Consider the following 21,108-nt stretch of genomic DNA (forward strand, 5'->3'; position numbering starts at 1 on the left):
TGGTAATTCCATGAATCGAATTTGCTGAGTTGCGTGAGTGAAGCGAAGCGATCGATCACAACGCATAAGGGTTAAGCGACCGAATGGTCAAGCACCTATCATCAAGTCAGCATGCGTCTTTGTAATGGTGTATGAAGGGGAAGGGTAAAACGCACGGCGGACTCTTCGTCAAATCCGTCTTCAACAGCACCGGCACGCGCGTCATCTCCCGTACATCCTGGATGTAGTTCCCGCCCTCCTCGCGCAGCGTGAACAAATCCAGATACATCTCCTTATTGCTGAGCTTCGCCTCAGGAGCGGAAGCGTTCTTGCTGCGCTGCGGCGAAGATGGGTCGCGGTCGCCGTTGACAGCGACGCCGGAAGCGTTGTCGGTCGCCTCGGAGGCGTTGTCGTCGTCATCGTCGAACAGGGCGTCGACGTCGTTGCTATCGATCGTGCCGGTGTTCATGGCCTTGCGCTCCGCCTCCTGGCTCGCGTAGTTCTTGGCCGCAGTCTCGCGGGCGACAGAGCTGTTAGTTGGGCGATGGCCCTTGGTCTGCGGACGCTCGTCCTCCGGGACAAAGGCCGAGGACGGCACGCCCTTCTCCCAGTACAGCTCGAGAAGACGCTTGTTCTTGTCGAACTCGGCCTTCTTCAGCGGCAGCTGGTCGCAGTGCACGCGCTTCTCGAAACCATATTCCGGGATGAGCACGTCGAAGGCCGACTCGTACACGCAGACAATGATGCCGACGGAGATGAGGTCGCCGCCTTGCTGTTCGGACTTCCGGGCCATCATGCGGCAGGATTCGATGTGCACGCTCTGCTCTTGGGCAGCATGAGCCGAGTCCTTCTTGGTGTTGCAGGTCTCGGCGGTCTTCGCCAGAGCCTCCACGTCCTCGTTGAACTCGATGGAACCGCCGGACAGGACGGACTCGAGTTGGCGGTGGACGACAATGTCGGCGTAGCGCCGGCTCGGGTTTGTGAAGTGCGTGTACACCGGCAAGTTGAGGGCGTAATGGTCAAAGATGCCCTCGGGAGCCTTGTCGGGGATGACATACTTGGCACGACCCATGGCCTTGACGGCGAGCGTCTCCATACCCTTGCGAACCTCCTCATCCTCAATGCGGAAGAGGCTGTTCTGGAGAGAGGCGGATGTCGAGATGTCAATGTCGTAGCCAATGTTGTTCATGCGCTCGGCAAACAGCTTCAGACGGCGCGGGTTGGGGCTGGCCTGCTTCCGGAGAAGTGCTCGGTCAGGCATGGCCTGAACAATCCTCTGCGCCACGACGCAGTTGGTCTTGTGGCTGATCTCCTCAATCATCTCGTGGGCGGGGCTGGAGTCGAAGATGTTCTGCTCGACAGGCACATTCTCGTCGTCAAGCTGGTACAGCAAGCGAAGCGGCGGGATGTTGGTGACAGTATCGCCTCCAAAGCGCGCTTGACGGAACTTGTTGGCGAGCTCGTGCAGTGTCAAGATCTGAGTCGCTCGTTCTTCACTGACACCAGCCTGGGAAGCGGAAGCACCGTTGATAACGGCGTCGACCTCTTCGTACTGCAACTTGCCTGTGCTCTTGATGACACCTTTGCCGATCCAGGTCTCGTCATCAATGACACGGCCGGTAGCCGCATTCACCTTGAAGACGACCGAAACGGTGTAGCGCTCCTCGTCGGGGCTGAGACAGCAGATGTCCTGAGAGAGCTTGGCCGGGAGCATGTTGACCGTCCTATTCATCAAGTAGACTCCAGTGCCACGCTTCTTGGCTTCGCGGTCGACCAGGCTGTTGGGCTTCACAAAGTGAGCAACGTCCGCAACGTGGACACCGATCTCGACTTGTCCATCTCCAAGGTCCTTGAAGTGGATGGCGTCGTCAAGCTCTTTCGAGCCGTTCGGGTCGATCGTGAACGTGTTCTCCTCACGGCAGTCGCGACGGCCTTCAAGTGCAGCTTCGCCATCAGCTTCGACGGACCAATCCTCGTAGCCGACATTCTTGATCACTGCATCGGAGAAATCATCCGGGCCAAAGTTGTTGTCGCGGAGCAACGCGTCAGTCTCCACCTTAAGGTCGCCGGCGTCACCTAACTGCTCAACAAGTGTGCCAAATGGGTGGAGCGAGGTGATGGGCCAGCGCTTGATGCACGCCACGAAGATCTTGTTCGCGTAGTCTTGGTGATGCTCAACAAAGTCTTTCGGAGCCTGCTCAGTCGGGATGGCAATCAGAGGGACACGCTTGTCGGTTGGCTTGAACCAGACGATCTTCGGACGGTCCTGTTGGCGGTCCTGCTGGCGTGGGTGGTTGCCACCGTCGCGAGCCTGGCGCTCGGCTTCCTGCTTCTCCTTGGTAGCCTGGCTGCTGGGACGCAGGAGGCCAAGAGTACCAGAGAACATCTGGCCCGCAACACGCTCGATGACAGCAACAATGTGGCCGGCGTACAACGGCTTCTGCTCGTCGTTGATCTCGTCCTCCTCCATGAGTAGTAGGCTTTGGCCTTCAACCTCGACGTCATCATTCTTCTTCTGCGTTGGGCGCTGCTTCAAGCTGCCACGGCGACGAAGACCACCCTCCTGAGCAGCCGAAGCACTCTCTGGCTGCGTGGTGGCATCGTTGACCGTGTGAATACTTCCAGTGCGCTGGTCACTAACATCCTTGCGCTTCTTCTTTTCTTCCTTCTCGCGCTTCTGGCCCCAGACTTCATCAACATCGAGGAGCTCGACAGCGACCATATCACCCTCGAGGGCACGGTTGCGGTCCTTGCTACCGCAGATGAAGATGTCGGCATCGAGGTCGGTGGTCGTAACGTAGGCGTCACTGCGGTTCTTCTTGTTCACACGAAGCACACCAGCCACGAGCTGGCCATCAGCAAGCAAAGCTGGGAGCGTTGCTTGCGGGAGGTAAGGAGTGAACAAGGTCTTGCGTTGCTGCTGGTTGCCCTGGAGTGGCAGGCCAGGAGCGTTGTGCTGGCCGGTGAGCTGGGCAAGGGTCGGTGCTTGAATGCCGGCCTGCTGGTAGGCTTGCAACTGGGCAAGTTGAAGAGCATTGAGTGGCTGGCCGTAGATGTTCGGTTGCTGCATAAGGATTTGTCCCTGCGGCAGCTGAACGAGCTGTGGCTGCTGGAACTGGTTGAAGCCTTGGATGGAGTTCATGGACTGCGCAGCCATGGAGCCACGCTGGCGATGGCCAGGCTGGAAGTTGCCCATTTGCTGCTGGTTCATCTGGAAGTTGCCCATGTTCTGCTCTTGAGGCTCGTTGACGGTAGGCGGCTGCTGCTGGCGCCAGTTGCCCTCAAAGTTGCGAGAGCCGGTGCGACCATGTCCCTGGCTGCCACGGCGGTTGAGGTCGGAGGTGTTGGCACCACCATCGTTGGTTGCTTGTGGAGGTGGAAACTGGAAGCCCTGCGGACCGCCACGGCTGCTTGCGGCCATGCCTCGGCCGTTGCCGACAGCCATGCTCTGGCTACGGCCATGTCCGCGACCAGCATAGCCTCCACGAGTTGCGCTGGATGGTGTTTGCGCAGTCTCGCTCGAGCCTTGTGCAGGGCTGAGGTCCCGGTTTGTGCTTCCAGGCGAAGAGCCTCCAGCGTTCGGGATCGGGAATTGAAAGCCAGTGGTCTTGCGCTTGGCCTCTGCAAGCTCAGCAGCTTTCTTCGCTTCCGGTAGGGCCAGGGAGTGTCTGCGCGCATGTCCACCTCCTTGTCCGCCTCCGCGACCTCCGCGCGGGGCGCTGTTCTCATTGCGGTTCTGGTTTTGGTTCTGAGCACCAGGGAAATTGAAATCGTTGAAGCCGGATGCTCCGCTGGATGGAGCTGGCGGAGGGCCCATGCCCATGTTCGGCATGGCAGACTGGTTCCGCCGATGTGCGTTGGGTGCACCCATGCCACTAGTCATGGGGATACCCATTGGTTGCTGCTGTTGTTGCTGGAATTGCATCTGGTTGGGGTTTGGCGAGATGTTGAGGTTCTGCATCTGGCCCTGCAACTGCTGGTATTGATTGGGCAGTTGCTGCTGTTGTGGGATCATGCCCATGTTGACATATTGCTGGTGGGTGGCAGCGATTTGCTGCTGTTGCTGCTGAAGCATTTCAATCTGCTGTGCAAGAGCGAGCTGCTCCACTGTGTGGGAAGTAATATGTCAGCGGGGGTCATTCGGCGGTGATGTGGGAAGTGCGGCCATGACAATCTAGTGGAAAAGGAAGTACATACTCATCAACGGCGTCATCTCAGATGGGCTGCGCCTGTGTGCAATGTGCAGACGGCGGCCTGAAGGGCCCTGTGGGGTCGACTGGTTGGGGTTGTTGGGATCCATAGTAGATGCTGCTGTGGATGCTCTCGTCTATCGTACACTTCTTCGTTGCCTGCGTCAGGCTGAGTCGTCGGAGCACGTGAGTGTCCGAGTCAAGCTGCGATGCTCGAGCAGTGTGTATGTTCAAGGGTGGTGCGTGCACGCCAATCTGAGGGCAATGTTGGTAGCCAAGAGGTATACCTCACAGAGGGGCGGGCTTGCGAGTGATTGGAGCGTACGGAAGGGTATGCTGGTTGCAAGTGTGCCGTGGTGGTGGTGTTTGGATGAGGGTGTTTGGGTGGTGGATGTAAGGATCGAGCAGGCCAGGTGGCAGGCGATGGATGGTGACGGGCTTGCGTCGAGTGGGTGACGGATTGGTAGGGAGCGGCTGCTTGCGTTGCGGGTCAGCGCGTTCAAAGGCAGGAACAGTGAGTGTTGCGAAGGCAGTGACGGCTGTGTGTCGCCGCGGCTGATGGGTAGGTGATATGAGTTGGTATGGGCGAGGGAGGGGAATGGAGTGGAGTGGAAACAGAAAGGATTGCGTGCGACTGGACTGGCTGATGACGAAGATGCAGCTACCATTTTAGGGGTTCGTGCGTCGCTGGAGAGAAGCGAACCACTCTGACTTCAACGGCGCAGGAACAAGGACGCTACACACAATCCTATCACCCTCCTTCATCTATCTGAATATACGCACTCTTATCATCCTTCGCCATATCGACTTCTCCAGTCCATATCGCTTCTCCTTGATCATGCAATGGGCAAAGTCTACTTCTTGGCGGCCTCGTATCGTTCGTGAGCACTGAACTCTTCGAGTGACACCGACCTCGCCCCGACGTACCATCGTTCGCCCCAATGATGCTTCAGCGTCTTCAGGCATTTGGTTATATGGTCTATAGACAATTTAGCTCACCCAGTTCGAGTTCAATCGCTGCCTCGAGACACCATCTCGACGCTAGCTGGCAGGTGAATGCTCAGGACCCGCCGCATGGACTCTGGTACATTGGACTGCTCTGTCGGAGACACTCTACTGTATCGGTCTACCTTCGTTGTTTCCCGACTCTTTCATTCGGCTCAGCCCTGCGAGGATACAGATAGGGTCGGACACGAAAAGCTTCTGCTCGGAGATGGTACGCTGGAGCGCCTGCTATGTCTCATGGTTCTTGTGACCACCGAATGCATTCAAAGTCTTGTTGTTCGCAGTCCCTCACTCGTCAGTGCGGATGTTCATGCAGTATCTAATGCAAGCGACAAAATGATAGCGACACTAGCAGAAAGCTCCTCCACGCCCGCCATTCAGCCCACAACTTGGTCCACCACCACCAGACAATGAACGTGCTCTTGACCACGAGTTGTAGCAGCATAGAGTCCCTCTTCCCACTTCCGAGGTACCCAAGAACGGGTCGCTCTATACGGGGCAAACGTATGTCTCAGCATCATCCCATCCACAAGTCGGGGTGCATCCGTTGGGCCCGCAGTTGTCATCGAACATGTAATCGCTTGGTTTCTTGGACGAGTCGTCATTACTATCGCAGTAACTGACGACCAGATTCAACGTCGTTCCTACGTAAAACGCTTGTCCAGATACAGGCGTCTGCTCATACAAAGCTACGTCCCCCCAGTTGTAGAACTTCGTGCATTTCTCGATGAGGCCGATACCAGGGCCGGAGAGATCGTCGACTTGGACCCAGTGGCCGTTGTCACCGTGGTTACAGACGTAGACGCCGCTAAGCCTGGTATTAGCCTCGTGCCTAGGTATACATGTAGAGGCGAATCTTACCTAGTGCCTACGCATGCCAATCGAGAGCAAGACTGAGGTCCGACAAAAGAGGTTCCGACGTTGCTCGTCAATACGCCAGCAATAGTTCCGACGTTGGCTGCGGCATCTTGTATCGCTTGCTCGGCATCCGCCGTTATTGCCGTCGCCCACAGGCCGCAGTTAATACTCCGTAAGGTACCTAGGCCTCTCTTGCTCATGCCGTTGGGGCTGGAGTGGCGGACCTGAGTCGGGCTAGCAGAGATAAGAGCAAAGAGCGTAGTAGCCCACAAGGCTGTGTTCTGCATAGAGTACATGTCGTCGAAAGTTTGATTGTAGGAGAGCAAGAAAGTCGCAGTCTAGCTGAGAGTGAGTTGTTTGTAGACCGCGAGTTTGCAACACCAGGCCACGGCTTTTAATAGACGCTGCGAAGATCGAAGCGGCTCGAAGATGGATTGATGAAGGCTGCTATTTCGAGCGACGTTCATCATCCTTCAAACATTGTCGGGTGTTGTTGGTCCTTTGGAGGGGGCCATGTCCCGCGTTTGGATGAGCATCAACTACACGCATAATGCGATCTACCTTGTCTGCGCAATTCCTGCAGGAAATAATGCTCAAAGGAAACCCAGTCCTTACCGATGAGATCCTGCGGCTCCTACAATGTACCTCCTAGCTGCGTACATGTAGAAGGGATGAAGTCGGCTGTTTCACCACCATTCCTATTCGGGCCGGCAAGCGGGGGCACCGCAGAGCCGCAAGTGAAGCCGCGTTTGAAGGTCTCAGACTCCAACGACTCGACACGACCTCACCTCACCATGCACCGCTTCTTCCCAGCCTCCCCAGCTTCTCCGCCTCAACCATCCCCATGTCTGTCACCATTCACCAGTGCGCCGCTTCCTTGACCATCCCCATCTCCCAACACCAATATCCCATCACCGCTTGCTTGTTGTAGCAATCCCACAACTTCCCTACACTCGAGAAGGTCACCACCGCGAATATGAGCTCACCCTTTCGCGCATTCGACCGCTCGCCCTCGAGCCAGCGGTCGACACCCTCCAGGAACCTCTTCAACGGTGTGAAACGCGTCAATGGCTACCACCGCTCACCAAGGAACGCCATCAACGACAGTCCTTCACGCCAGATTCTGGAAGAGTTCAGTCTCATGCTTCTCAATGACGACCGCAACTTCAGAAGTTCGCTGGATGAGCAAGCCGCAGCGCAATCCCGACTCCACATCGAAGCTCTCGATCGCGCACTTGCTAAGCATGAGTCTGTGCGAGAAAGTGCCGAGAGGGCGCGTGAGCGCGTCGAGCTGGAACTCGAGCGCGAGCGCAGAAGACTGGAAGCTGAGGAGAGGAGGGCGATTGAAGAGGCTAGGCGGAAGCTGGAAGAACAGCGGCTTGCGGAGGAGAGGAAGCGGTTGGAGGAACAGCAGGCTCGTGAGGAGGCGCAGAGGAAGGAGGAAGCCCTCAAGCGTCAGCAGGATGAAGCAAAGCGGAAGGCAGAAGCCGAACGGCAGCAGCAAGAAGAGGCTAAGGCGCAGAAGGAGAGGCAGGACAAGGAGGAGGCGGACAGAAAGGCCAGGCAAGACGCCGAGGCCAAGCAGAGAGCGCAGCAAGCAGAGAACGAGAGGCAGACTGCTGCATCGCAGGCTCCTGCTGCGGCTCCGCAAACGAACGGAACTGGACTCTCTAGGCCTTCACCGCTGTCCGGCCCTGCGGCTTCTGCTCCGGCTCAAGCATCCGCCAACCTTCCACAAGGCCTGGTTTCGAGCAACGACGAGCGGGAGGCGGCGCACAATGCTTACTTGGATCTCCACAAGCGTCTCAAGCAGATGCGTGAGCACGTCAGCAACGAAGTCAAGAAGGTTCCGGGATTGAAAGATAAGCTATCAGACTGGAGACGCTCAATCAAGAAGTGTCTCGGTCAGTTGAGCAAAGGAACATCGCAAGAAGCGAAGGACACCAACAAGCGAGCGGTATGCTCAGATATTGCTTGCCCAGCAGCAATTGTCATATGCTAATTTTTCTGTACAGACTGTCGAAATCACTAAAACCCTCGACGCAGCGGCCCAAGTCTCCGAGCCATCAATCGACATCACCGCCTTCCTCGTCCAAAACCACCAACCCCCCGGCGCCAACACCCAAGGCCCCGCCTGCCTCCTCTTCCTCCTCAACCATTTCGTCAAAAACATCATCAACCAGCTCGTCGTGGGCAGCGGCGACGACCTCAAAGCCGCCGACTCCATCGGTGTCCTCGCCGTCACCATTTTCGCCCGCCCCCAATACCTCTTCAACGGCCAAAGCCTCATCGACCTCCTCTGGGCCAAATACCATAAAGCCTGCCCCGTCCTTTTCGGCATCTCCGGCAACGAGCGGACGAGAGACGGCCGTATCCGCCTCGGCTGGCTCATGGAACCGGGTAGCAACACCTTCATCGCGCAACAGCAGCACTACGAACGCATGTCCGGGCTTGGAGCAGGCTTCGCCGCTATCACTTTGCGCGACTTCTCTAGAAGCAAAAACGCCAATCCAGCCCCGAATCGGCTTTACTGGGAGTCCCTCGCCCGCATCACCAACACCCCCGCGCAAGCAACGACACCCACGCACTTCATCGTGCTCAAAGGCATGGTCTCCAACTACGTACCCCGCATCATCAACACCTTTGGCAGCGCCGGCATCGCCGCGTTGCGTCACGCTTTGATCCTTTTCCCGAACGAGAAGGGCCCAACGGATGAGAAGGGCAGGAAGGTGCCCGCCGTGACGGCTGTGCTGGCTATGCCGATGGTGCTGCAGCGGGAGCTGCATCTTACGCTCTAGTATGGCGGGGATGAAATGCTCGCCGCTGCGGGACCTGACGCTGGTGATTTGGAAGAAGGGGAGATTAGAGAGGCTCCTCCTGTCCTCAGGCGAGGACAAGGTCAGGCTGACTTCGCGATCAAGGATACCGGACACAGCCCCCTCGCCCGCACGGCTATGCGATCGGGTGTTGGGAACGACGTGAACGGCTTCTTCGCGCAAATGGGCGGTTCGCAGTCCCGCTCCACTGGCGGAAGTGGAGCGCACGCGCACTCGAGACCGACGAATCTGAGTAGTGCGAACAACGTTCCGCTGGGACCAGCGGGATCGGCGGCGCCGATGAACTCGGCTGCTAGACGTGGTACCGGTGCGAGTGGGGGGAGTACGACGCGGTATGCGGGGAGCCTGCAGTGGGTTCCGCCGAGGAATGGAATGTTGGGTGGGAGCCCGTGGGGGGATGGGTGGTATGGGCGGTAGGAGATGATTTGGTGCGACGAAGGAGGGTGGAAGGGTTGATGTGAAGGTGATGAGAAGGCCGCAGGCTGCGGAACAGAGATGGTGTTGCAAGCACCAGCATGATTCGAGCTGTTGGTATGAAAACCCAAGTATCAGCGCAGTCTCAATTGTCATACCTCACTGTCTACAGGCACTCGTGAAATCATCGTTTCCAAGGTATGAAAGTCCTGCAGTCTACCTCATAAAGCCCAACGGGAGCAAACGAACGGATCCCGCGCGACCTCTCACGCCACCCCGCCTGCGACCTCACGCACAGCCTTCCCTCGCAGGACCAGCACCCCGGTGTGATGGGAACACGCCGCATGATGGACAGCCTCTCGACCGGTAGCAGTAACCTACGGTCCCCGGTACAGGGAGCGGGCTGCTCAACAAGCCTGTAGCAGGTATGTTGTGGAAAGAAAGAAAGAAGAGTACCGCACAGAGGCGCTGTTTTATAGGTAAAGAAACTCGGCTTCCCAGTCATCGGGCGTAATCGAAAGCGGCGATATTGTTTGCTGCTGCCTCGAGCAAATTCTTGATCCCACGACCCTCCTACTACAAAACCGAGGCGCAGGTACCAGGGAATTACAAGAAGCAACTAGTCGTGCTTCCCTTCCAACGGTGGGATGACCCAGAAAACCAAAGTCCAACAGCAAGAAACCGTCTGGGCTGGCGCGACAAGAGCAGGAAAGGTCCTGCCGGCGGTTGCATGGAGCCAGGCAAACGGGCACGCCGGCCTTGCGCCGCGCCGCCTCTGGGACGCGGACGATCAGGTCGTCGAGGCGCGTGTGCGTTGCTCACCGGAGCGTAGACTGCGGACTGGCAGCTAGCTTAATCTCCAGCAGCTCGGGCGGAGGGCAATTGCCGCGCTGTCTGGCGCTAGGAATCCAGGGACCGGGACAGCGCGAGAACGAACGCCGCATACGTGAGTGATGCTGTGGCTCCCGCGCGACCTCGAGCACCGCCCGCTCGCCCGCGACCTCATGCAAAGTTTCGTCGAACAGCACCAGCATCAGCACCGCCACGTGATGGGAACACGCCACATAAAAGACCACTCACGATCCTCGACATAAGAAGCTGGCTGCCGAGCAACACGCTAGCAGATATGTTATGGAAAGGCGTAGAAGGACTCCGCATCTGGCGTAAGGCGCAATGGTGTCGGGCTGCGGAAGATGGTGATTGGTGAGGGGGACCTGCTGCCCATTCCGACGAGCATGAGAAGAAGAAGAAGAAGAAGAAGAAGAAGAAGAGCACCGCGCACAGCCTCTCTTTATAGGTGAAGAAACCCGGGACCACAGTCATCAGGCGTCATCGAAAGCGGCGACGTTATTTGCTGCCCCCCTCGAGCAAATCTTCAACATTATTTGCAGCCCGGGCCTGCTTGAAGACTCATCAGCCACCAGCGTGCGGAGTGCGACGCTCAACACAGAAGCACGAGTGGCTGAGGAGCCCGCAGAAGACATGGGCAAGGAGCACGCTCGCCTGATACCAGCACTCATCAAGAACTTCGAGCTTCGAGCAAACTTCCAATCGTACGTTCAAGGCATATGAACCACACCAACACCCCTGGAAGCAGCGGCGCCAGACAAACTTGGCGTGTACGGCCGGCCGGTGTGCCTGTTGTTGATGCTTTGAGGGGCGGCTAAGACATGATGCTCGCGGTTTCGGGTCGAGTGCGACGTTGTCTTTGTTGATAGCATGGAAGCGTGGAACTCAACGACACCACACAAACCCAGGATGGCAACCGAAACTTAGGAGGACCCCCTCGACTCCCTTCTCCACCGTGTCAATAAATTGCATGACATGATAACCGCTCCAGGGCAGGTTGATATAGGGCCGGTTACTCTTGATGCTTGCTGAATGAGCAGGCAGACAAACTTTGAGCCAGGCTTGCGCCACGTTCATGACGCAAACGGTCACTATGGTGAGGCGCGTCTGTCTTACGAGACCGTCGATGGACAGTCAGAAGCTGGATACTCAGCGGTCAAGTCGAGGCCGCTTTCGAGGATGCTATTGCTCCCATTGTTCTTGAGTTCTTTTCCGTGTCCTGGAGCTGTGGGTGCAAGTACAGGGAAGACTTTGCTAGCTCGACAGGCTTTTATCGAAGGAGTGGTGGGAGGGTGAATGCTAGGAGAAGGATGCAGCAAACTCGTGCCCTGCTCGGCAAACACCACTTCTAGCGACCAGATATAAGGCGACGGCGCTGAGCTGAGCACCTTAGAATTCTCTAGTCAACCAACACCCAAATTCTGCATAGAGCAATCGCCACCATGGACCAATCGAACGGCGTCCCGTTCCACCGTTTATATGGCGGCAACATGAACTTCTTCATAACAGAGGGAGGCCGGAGTCACTAGACCGCTGTTCTAATCGAGACGCTCACGAGGCCAGTGGCCACGCTAGCGCCAAGAAGAGAGACGCGACCACCGCATGATAGAGCCTCACAACCACGGATGAGCTGGACTCAACCAGCGTAGGGAGGACAGACGTACAGCGCATGGCTTCTCTTATAGACACAAAGCATAGGTGAAGTATTCCGTCATTATGCATCATGGGTCATGAAGAACAGCACCGACATTGTTTGCAGCGCCCTGAGCAAACATCATGATCATACAACCGTGTAAGATAAAAGCTACATGTAGGTACGAAGGCATCAGCAAAAGCCCCAAGCAGGCATAAGGAGGGCAGCAATGCAGACCTCGCCGCTTCAAAACAACCCACCAGAACACCGCCGCCTCCCAGCTCTGTTCCATGGCTGCCGAACCTGCGTGGCTCGACAGAAGGACGACACCGCACACGAGATCTGCCGGGGTTCCTGCGGCCAGGACAGCAACGCAGGCAAGCGCTGCGGAGGTGTCTTGAGGTTTGAGGTTGACATATGGGCAAAACCTGCTCGCCATAGACCGCGTTTGCGACACAAACAACCGGCGCGGTAGAGCGCGTTTGGTCTTTTTCCACACCCATCAGTAGCGGACTGTCAGAAACCTGAATGCGCGCTGTCGAAAACATAGGCGGGTGCACGCTGCTGGAAGCATGCAGCAAACTCATACCTTGTTCGGCAAACACTACTCCGGCCAAGGATATAAAGGGAGGCCTCAACCTGAGCAGTTTTGAGATCTCTAGGGGATGAAAAATGTCAACATCCACTCTGCCAACTGCCACGCCTGCTTCACGGAACCAATGGCAGAAAAATAATGTCTAAGCTATTCATCGGGTGGGATGACTAGAGGACGAATCCTTAGGAACACGTGGCTCAATAACGACATAGCACCGCGGACCTAACAGGACATTGCGTGCGGGCTCTACCGACCGCTTCGGAACCAAGAGGACTTCACTCCCGAGCACTTGCGCCATGTGTATGCAAAGGGGAAGCAAGAGACTGTCGTAACGTTCCGAGGCCAAATAGCATTCGAACCCCTGCGAATCATTTAATGGGATGGGGTAGCAAACATTCAATTGCACGCCGAGCTTCCAGGAGCGAAAAACAATCTGGTCTCACTCTAGCTGAAATGACCATGCGTACCTTACCAGAGCACCACCACATGGTCCTGGAGATCACCAAAACTCAGCCTTGCGCACCAAGCTTCCAACGAATGCCCTCAACACCCAAGCGTCCACAACTATCTAGCACCCTCCAAAGGTCGTTACTCGGTCGTGAAAAATCGGAGCCTAGCAAACATGGCCTAATACTCGCGGTTGACATTCTTGGAGGCCTTGCTTGGAGTCTTTGCCGAATTGGACTAGTGTTGCTTGGAGTGTTCTTCTACTATGGCGCGGATCTTTTGCTCGGCCAGCCGGGCTTCTCCTTGCTTGGTAGTTTCGTTGATGGGGCTCTTTTGCCTCTCCGACCGGGTCGCTCGTTTCTCCATAGCAAGAGACTACCTTAAGCCTTCGAGGTTAAATAGTATCCAAAACCCTAGGAGTCATTCAATAGGATTGGGGAGCAAACATTCAAGCAAGCTTTGCAAGTGTATTGATGGAGGCCATTAAAGCTACTAGCAGAACAGTCCGCTTCTCCTTGGAACTCTATGTCGGGCAGAAGTGGTGCCGGTGGACAGAGCTGCGAAGCAAGATGCTCGAGCTGAAGCAGGAGAGATGCGCTATAGCAGGTACGGCCTTCTCATTCTTTGGATGAGTAGGAGGACTCCAGGCCAGCCTTGAGTCGCGGTCGTGACACGGACAATCAGGCTAGTGAGGTGCGTGTGCTTTTGCGACCTGCAGGTGGCCGTTTGTGGACGCGGGCGTGGTTCGCGTAGATGTCGTCAAGAGCATCAGTACTTTCTACAGCCTCTCCAGCAAACATTCGATAACGCGACTTGGAGAACAGTATAAAGCAGTATAACTTCCTAGCAAATCAGGCTCCCGACCGCCAACAACGCTCAATCCAGGGGACGTGGGAGAATGATCTCAGCCCGCGCACCGCAATCCAAGTTCAGCGGATTGGAGCAGAGGTGGTGGTGAACAATGATGGGCTTCGAGATGCCGCCACACGCGGCGAACACCAGTCTGGTCCTGGACTCGGGCAGAGAGAGCTCATAGACCAACGCTCCAGCGCAACCGAGAACGAGAAGACCCATAGGCAGCTGTCGGTCGACGGGCGCATCGAGGCTGCAATCGGTATGTACGAGGTTCCAGCAAATTGATCTTCTCATCGGCAAACATCGTTTAAGCCCAAGGTATAAGATGATGTCTCGGCCTGCGTCTGAGAGCTCCTTAGAAGCACAACGTAGGAAGCAAGACAGGACCAGGCGGGTTCTTGCAGCCTGTCGAAGCGGACCAAGTGACTACCCATCAAGCCTCTCTCGATCGGGGTGCAGGACCCACGTGAAACCCAGCGCACCTCGGACTTGGGTAGCCAGAGCTCGATAAAGACGTCGAACAGTCAGCTCGGTCGCGCGCGTGTGCTTGTCGACTTACATGCAGCTATCGGTCGATGGGCGCGTCGGTGCTGCAACCAACTAAGCGCTCCTGGATGTCGATTTGGGCTTTGTCTTTCGGCGCGCCTTTGACCATGAGTGTGAAGCACACATTCTCCGAGTTTTGGTACCACTCGTGGCGAATCTTGTCAGCTGGCGTCTGCTGCGGTACGGCAGGCTATGAAGTTAAGGAGGACGTCGGAGCGTTTGCGACCTTCTCCAGAGTATGCATTGAAGTCTGGAGGAAACAAATCGTCCCACCAGCAAACATTACTCTGACCAAGAGTATAAGAGGAGACCTTCGACCTAAGAATTTCCGAATCCAGAGACACAACTGCTCAGGTCGAACGGGCAAGGAAGGAGCTGATGGCGCGAATCGCCAGTCTGTACAGACAGGACCTGCGTGACGACGGAATGGTACCACATGCATTATGAGCTGCATAGCCGAGCCAACGCAAAGAGCAACGCCTCCATGAGTGTAGCTGATCTAGAGGCCCTGGTTTGGTGTGATGGTGTCACAGTGGGTGTGAACAACATTTGGGCCAGGGGTGGAGATAGAGGCGCAATCCGCACAAGCTGAGCCATTGCAAACCTCCAATGTTGCGTCCAATCACTCCCCTGTTGAAGGGTCTGGCTTCATCAATGACCTCAGAAAGGCACTAATTGTGGCAGGAGGCGGATCTTCCGCAAGACCACCGCTGCAACATGCTGTAGAAGGAAGAGCAGTGCCAGGCTGGTCTCAGATATAGCAGCCAGCTGAGGTTCGTATGACTCGTACACCATGAAGCAAGGCACTCATTTGCGCATGAGCGCAAATACTCTTCTCCAATGCTTAAAGGCAGGCATCTCGCCCAAGACCCCAACATCGCTGTAGCAGGCAACACTGTAGCAGCAGCGAGCAATTCCTCCTCGCAATAATCTCAGTCTCCGGGAATTAAGCACCAAGAGCTGGACAGGCCAGAACGTTAGCAGGCCCGACGGCGGAGGATGATTGCCAACACCCACATGAAGCTCAGACGCTGCCGTCCAGATCCGCAACACTACAGCGGACCGTGACATCAGCACGGAAAAATGCCACCGGGCAACGACGGGCCGACCGAGGAACATCAGGAGTGGGAGGAGCCAATCCTGGAGTCGCCCACTTTGGTATATCATATAGCCTTCGAGTATCCGGCGCATTAGCCAGGCACGTAGCGGCAAACCACAGCAGTCCTCGCCTCCCCGTTCTGCTAACTGTCGTCGTTTGCTGCTTATGACTGTAACAATCGTACATGGCAGACGAACAAACCACCGTTGCAGCCAACGACCAAGTATAAAGATGGTCCGCTTGAAGATCATAGTCTTCTCCAGTCCAGATTGACCATTCTTCTGCTCTTGGCCTGGTCGTTGCCTTGTTGCGGGTTCAAAGTGTCGAGCAAGACTCGTGGAGGATATGCGCTGGGGCTGTCGACTTAGGCTGTGAAGCGAGCATGAGAACACATAATCGTCGAAAGGTAGCCGCGATAATCATGCAATAGTCGTCGGCTCTTCGTCCTGCTGATTGCTGCCTAAGCACAGACACTGGTCAGGTCCGCTATATGTTGCTTGCTATACAAATGACTGGTGCGATTGTTGATCACGCAAAGCCATCTGTCACGTCGCACTCATCACCTTCGCCATCCTCCTTAGAGCAACTTTGATCTCAACTTCTGAACTTCCGCTATCCAGATTGCCGGCCAAAGTCTAATGTCGTGGTGGACGTTAAGGATGGGGCACGCAGCTTCGGCGGCAGCCTCGGGGCAGTAACTTGCGATGATGCTTGTGCCCATGTTCCCGGTGGCTTGCGGTCGGGAGAAGTGGCATGTGCCTTTCAGGGAATTATTGTCTCGCAGCAAAGTGTGAATGTTTGCCGATGCGAATGGGCGACTCGAAGGAGAACTAGCGAGACGGCGGATCGTATGATTGACTGATGCGCTGGGTTCAGGTACGTTTTCGGTCACTCTTCGAAGTAGTAGGGCTTGCGGCTCAACCGACGGCGCCTACACCAGTCACTCGAATCAAAGAACCCGCACGACGACATTCCAGAATCGGCAACGGCAAGGTTCGACATTGATGTAAACCCTACAAATTCAAGGCTTGGAGAGTAAGTCAATGACATTACAGGCATTTGCTACTGATCCCACGGACAGTATTGCAGACTCTTGAGTCATAAAAGATGAGCTCCAGGGTGTTCGCTTCGAATCTTCGATGGTACAAATATAGACACTGCCTTCACCTCTTGAGTATCGAACTAAGACGCGTTTTTGAAGCTGACAAGCTCACGCAGGTCGACGGTGCCAGAGACTGGGGTTGGCGACATCCTCGCAGATGTCGATACAGGCGCTGCCGAGGCGGCAGCAGCGGAATCTGAAGCTCGCGACCGTCGTACTGAGTAGGCATATGACGCTTTGATATCACAGCTTGAGCTGACTGTTGGCCAAGCCGGTGTAATGCCAATCGCTCAGCTGCTCCGACATGGAGACAGGAACAGCCTTATGCTCTTCCTTGCAGCGTTCGGTGACCATGTCCATTTCTTCCGGTGGAACCTCTAGTCCCGGCTAGTCGATATTGGGTCCTGCAGGCGTGCCGGACAGAGTCTTGCGATTTGCATTGCGGTCGTATGAGATGATGCGCCGCGTCTGTCAGGCGCAACAACGAGGATGGCGCTTGTCGCGTTTTCTCGTATGGAGATGCGAAGCGTGTAACAGGCGAAGGGAGAGCAAACTCTAGCCCAACTAGCCCGAACCGCCCTGTTGGCGGTATCAATGACCTCCAAGACGGTTTGCCGGTGAATGGCCGGCGGCAAGCCGTTGACTACGTGCGACGCAACTTGTGTCAACGCACGGCGTAGTACAGGTGCATCGTCCGTGGATGATTGGCGATGAAAGCCGGCGTCGTAACGTGAGTGATGAGCATTCAACCTGGACGTGAGGTCGGTGCCCGCACAGTGGAAGTCGTTCGAAATATTTATGTAGGTGAGCTACTGGACAGCACCACGGGTTTTGGTACTGAGTCAAAGTTGCCTGCTTGTGCTGCCAAGGCGGCTCATGGTGTTTGCAACCAGATCAGATCAAGTGCGTTCCAGGTGGGTGTCCGACCAGGCTTCTGCGCACAGCGACGTTCTGCCGCCATGACCGCTGCAGGAAGAGCGTCATGTTTTGGTCTTCTTCTTCCCGTTGCTAGCAGTGCCGTTTGAGACTTCCAAGCGAGTGTCCGGACTTTGCTAGGCCCCATTTTGCGGATGCCGTTGGCGCTGTCCAGTGCTGCTCGAATGCTTAGCTGATTTATAGTGGAGAGGCTCTGTCAGGAGGAGGTCCAATGCAGGTGATACGAGAATGGCCAAGAGAAACGGAGACTCGCGCGCTCGTCTACGCGCAACACGCGGTGCCCGTGCGAGCTTGATACCGCTGACAGTCGCTTCTGAGCAGGTGAGCAGCAGACCAGGTCCAGTTAGTTGACGCCTGCTCGGCAGTTTGCTTGACCCCAGAGGCTCAGATGTCGATCACGATCTGCTGCGGGTATGCTGGCTGTTGTGGTTGATCGGAGAAGCCGATGTCCCAGGTGCCCATTTGAGCGAACAGTGAATCGGCCGGGAAAGCATGAGTGGTGGAATCGAGCATGGTCATGTCAGAGTCAGAGTCGAAAAGGTCAGCAATGTGCTCCAGCACGGAGCTGCTCGTGATTGAAGATGATGCCTTCGATCCGTGAAGGTTCTCTCGGTTCCAGGGCGAAGCATTATCGCGGATATACCTGCCCAATGCGAAGTTCGGCTCGACCGCTCGGCTCTGGTTTATCACTCGCCCAAGTGCTTCTTGAAGAGCCAGGTTCAAAGTGGTAGGGTCCTGTCGAATGATGCCGATCGCATGGGCAAGAACTTCTTCATCGATTCCGTCAAGTTCGTCGTACAATGGTTGCGCCAGATCAAGCTCTGACAAGTTTGGGGGTCTGTTTGGTGAAGAGTAGACAGAACCCGTGCTTGTGGGAGAGCTTGTACCATGATCTGACCGGAGAGGTGGAGCTTCGCTCAAGTCGGAGAACTGATCGCCTGAAGATGCTTGAGTCCTGGCGGACGCGGGTCGCCACTCGTTTGGAAAGCTACTGCTGCGTACGGTGTCCGAATTCGCGGGCATGTTGGAAGTGCGGGCGCAAGCACAGGTCGGTGTGGAGGCGGTAAGCAGAGTCCGGAGCCTGGGTTGTGGTGGAGTGGTTGCTTTCCAAGTCTGGAAGTTCTTCTCAGTGCTCGCGATGACTTTGCATGATAAGCAGATACAAGCGTAGGGATGAACAGACACGAGCAAAAAAGGAGAAGAGAGCAGATGTAAATACTTACCGAGCTCCAAAGGAATTGGCGGTGTACTTACGACAGGGGGTGCGTGTGTCTGCGTCTTCTCGCCGCAACTAGAGGTCTGTGCGGAGGTGTCGCCGGAAGGAGTCCCTGATTGCGAGCGAGATGTGAGGAAGCCGGTCTACCGATGGCTTTGTGCCAGATGTAGCACCAAACAATCGTGGCACGGAATTTACAAGCCCATCGCTGTCTTGCTGAAACTATGGGCTCATGTGCTTCGTGAACTTCCTAGACATCTCAGTCAATGGCCTGGCTGGCCCTTCCGCTGTCCACTTGGTAGAATCGAGCTTTGATTAGCTTAAAGCCCAGAACGTACGTGGGAGGGGTATGGTTGGTGGTTCCGTGGTTCCGTGCCAGCACCAACGTTTTGAAGGAAGGTCACCGACACTTCAGAGTTCGCCGACCACTCCTTGTAGTTAGGCGTGGTACTCTGCTGAAGCTCTCGGCATGAGGATACTCCGTGGGTATGCAGATACTGCCTTACGGTGAATGGCAGCCGCTCCTCGATCATCTCATGAAGACATGCTCCTACTACTCCCACTTCTCTTGAAGCTGGAATCAACTGCCGTCTGATGACTCTGTGCTGCCGGCTATGATGCCGGCAGGTCAGACTCATGCAGGAAGCTCTGAAAACCTGCTCGTAGCACGCCTGCAGGAGTGGTCTGGCGAGACATGGTCCAAAGTCCAATCAAGCGACATGGTTGTTCAAGCTCGACTCCTTGGTATGCTGGGTCGCGCTCCGGATCATGCGTGCCACGCTGGCTAGGAGCTTTCCATGGGTGCCGCTTGTGCATGGTGCTTCTGTCGGTGTGATGGCGTTGTTCTAGAAGCTGCAGCTAGGTGCTGGCAAACTCCAGTCCGATCGGAGGGTGCTCATTTGTTTATGCGCTGCCTGAGGAGTCCAGCTACTGCCCGTCATCAGTGACGTGGAGGCTTCGAACTGCTGTCGAACTGTAGGAAGGTTCGCTTTGCCTTCGGAGAAGGCGTTCCTGTAAGCGAGGTGTGGGAAGTTCGGAGCAGATCTCGTGTGATGATTTTGCCATACCGCAGTGTCGCTCGAGAACACAAAATGAGACAGAGGTTTCTCCCATAGTCCTTCAGCTATGGCTCGTAGCCATATAGCCCACAGGTATGGCCTTCTTTTGCCCTGGACCATTTGCCCATCTTTTGCCCAGCAGGGCCGAAGGTGCGCGAGGCGCTGAGCTCCTGCGCACGGACCAGGAAGGCTAGAATACGTATCGAAGTACTTCCAGTGCATTGAGCTCTTCCTTATCGCCGCAGCATAAGCGTCGCACATGAAAGGTCATATGGTGGCCGCCGGGTGGGCTGTCCTGGCTCCAGTGGTGCGAGGCCAGGTTCGCAGGCCGTATAAGTGATCAACTCCGGCCTCCTCCTTGCTTCTGGCCATGTAGTTTTCCTTGACATGAGCGCCTGTGCCTTTCCAGACGGCTCTCATTCCTTCAATGATAACGCCATCGACGGCTGGCTACGAGCCGGCGAGGTCGGGGAGCTGACATTCAAGGAATTCCAGGGAGGTGACGGTGGTGCCATTGGAATGTCGCGGGCTGTTTTCTGGGACTTCCCTGACCCTTTGATCGAAGGCTACGCTGAAGATCCTCTTCTGCCAGCTTTTTTGAAGTGTCCTGCACTCAGTCCATCGTTTGACCCGGTCCTGTTTCTGGGGAGCGACGGTGAGGTCGATGAAGTGCGGTCTTGTGGGCCCGAGCGCGCGCGTTGTGCCACGACATCAACTCCAGAATCTCCATTTGCCGGACAAGGCTCATCCATCTGGAAAGGCACCTCCGGAAACCGAACGTGTACGCATTGCTCGCAGACTTTTACGACTGGCAAAGACCTTGAGCGGCATGCGGTAGTATCTAAGCATCGTGCCTTCGAATGTAAATTTCCAGGCTGCGGGAAGACGTATTGCCGCCGTGATGTCCTGCTCAGGCACAAAACCACTCACAATGAGGTCTTCCAGTTTCGCTGCCCGTACTGCGGACCCCCTGAGCGGACAAGGAGTTTCACCAGGAGTGACCACTACACTCAGCACTTGCGGACACAGCACCCAGGTCTAGTGCAGACGCAGCAACTGCAGGACAAGGCCATTAAGCACAGGAAGCCAAACAAGGGACGCGGATCTCCTCTAGTGGGTTGTGCGCGCAGTGCTGAGGTTAGATAGATCTTTCCACCTACGTGCCGCTCTTGTGCTGATGAATAGTGGATCGCAGAGGATAACCAAGTCAATGCAAGACATTGTTTTCAGTGCTACTAAGATTCTGGGGCCTGAACACGGCGTGGTCAAGCACATCAAACATCAGCTCAGCATCGACAAGCAGCCGTCTCCGGAGGACCTGTTCGAGGAGTTGGCGGTGGCATTCGACAAGGCAGCGCCGCTGGATGCTTGTGAATAATGACACTGACTTGTATCAGGACAACCGGTAATGACTAACTACGGCTATAAAAATTGTCAGAGCATACGCTTACAGTCTGGTAGAACTTTTCGGCTTTCATCTTGCATATAT

At 55.9% G+C, this 21,108-nt stretch overlaps 4 protein-coding genes across 4 annotated transcripts; 1 reads left to right on the top strand and 3 right to left on the bottom strand.

Moving 5' to 3' along the window:
* Window positions 1-55: 55 nt before the first annotated feature.
* SSD1 (Translational repressor) lies at window positions 56-4,279 on the bottom strand (the record flags this gene model as incomplete). The annotated part of the gene is made up of 3 exons (XM_064803782.1): window positions 56-95; window positions 156-4,086; window positions 4,177-4,279. The coding sequence occupies 3 exons, from the start codon at window positions 4,277-4,279 to the stop codon at window positions 56-58; spliced, it is 4,074 nt and encodes a 1,357-aa protein (XP_064657583.1).
* Window positions 4,280-5,663: 1,384 nt separating this feature from the next.
* On the bottom strand, window positions 5,664-6,328 carry LTR77_006541 (uncharacterized protein; the record flags this gene model as incomplete). Its single annotated transcript, XM_064803783.1, has 2 exons — window positions 5,664-5,982; window positions 6,036-6,328. 2 exons carry the CDS (start codon window positions 6,326-6,328, stop codon window positions 5,664-5,666), a joined length of 612 nt encoding a protein of 203 aa, XP_064657584.1.
* A 680-nt stretch (window positions 6,329-7,008) lies between these two features.
* Window positions 7,009-8,830, top strand: LTR77_006542 (uncharacterized protein; the record flags this gene model as incomplete). Its single annotated transcript, XM_064803784.1, has 2 exons — window positions 7,009-7,989; window positions 8,048-8,830. The coding sequence occupies 2 exons, from the start codon at window positions 7,009-7,011 to the stop codon at window positions 8,828-8,830; spliced, it is 1,764 nt and encodes a 587-aa protein (XP_064657585.1).
* Window positions 8,831-17,729: 8,899 nt separating this feature from the next.
* LTR77_006543 (uncharacterized protein) lies at window positions 17,730-18,368 on the bottom strand (the record flags this gene model as incomplete). The annotated part of the gene is made up of 1 exon (XM_064803785.1): window positions 17,730-18,368. The coding sequence occupies one exon, from the start codon at window positions 18,366-18,368 to the stop codon at window positions 17,730-17,732; it is 639 nt and encodes a 212-aa protein (XP_064657586.1).
* Between the last annotated feature and the right edge of the window lie 2,740 nt (window positions 18,369-21,108).

The sequence above is a fragment of the Saxophila tyrrhenica genome (assembly GCF_035928015.1).
Source record: "Saxophila tyrrhenica strain CCFEE 5935 chromosome Unknown scaffold_10, whole genome shotgun sequence".
In the NCBI taxonomy this organism is placed as follows: Eukaryota; Fungi; Ascomycota; class Dothideomycetes; order Mycosphaerellales; family Extremaceae; genus Saxophila; species Saxophila tyrrhenica.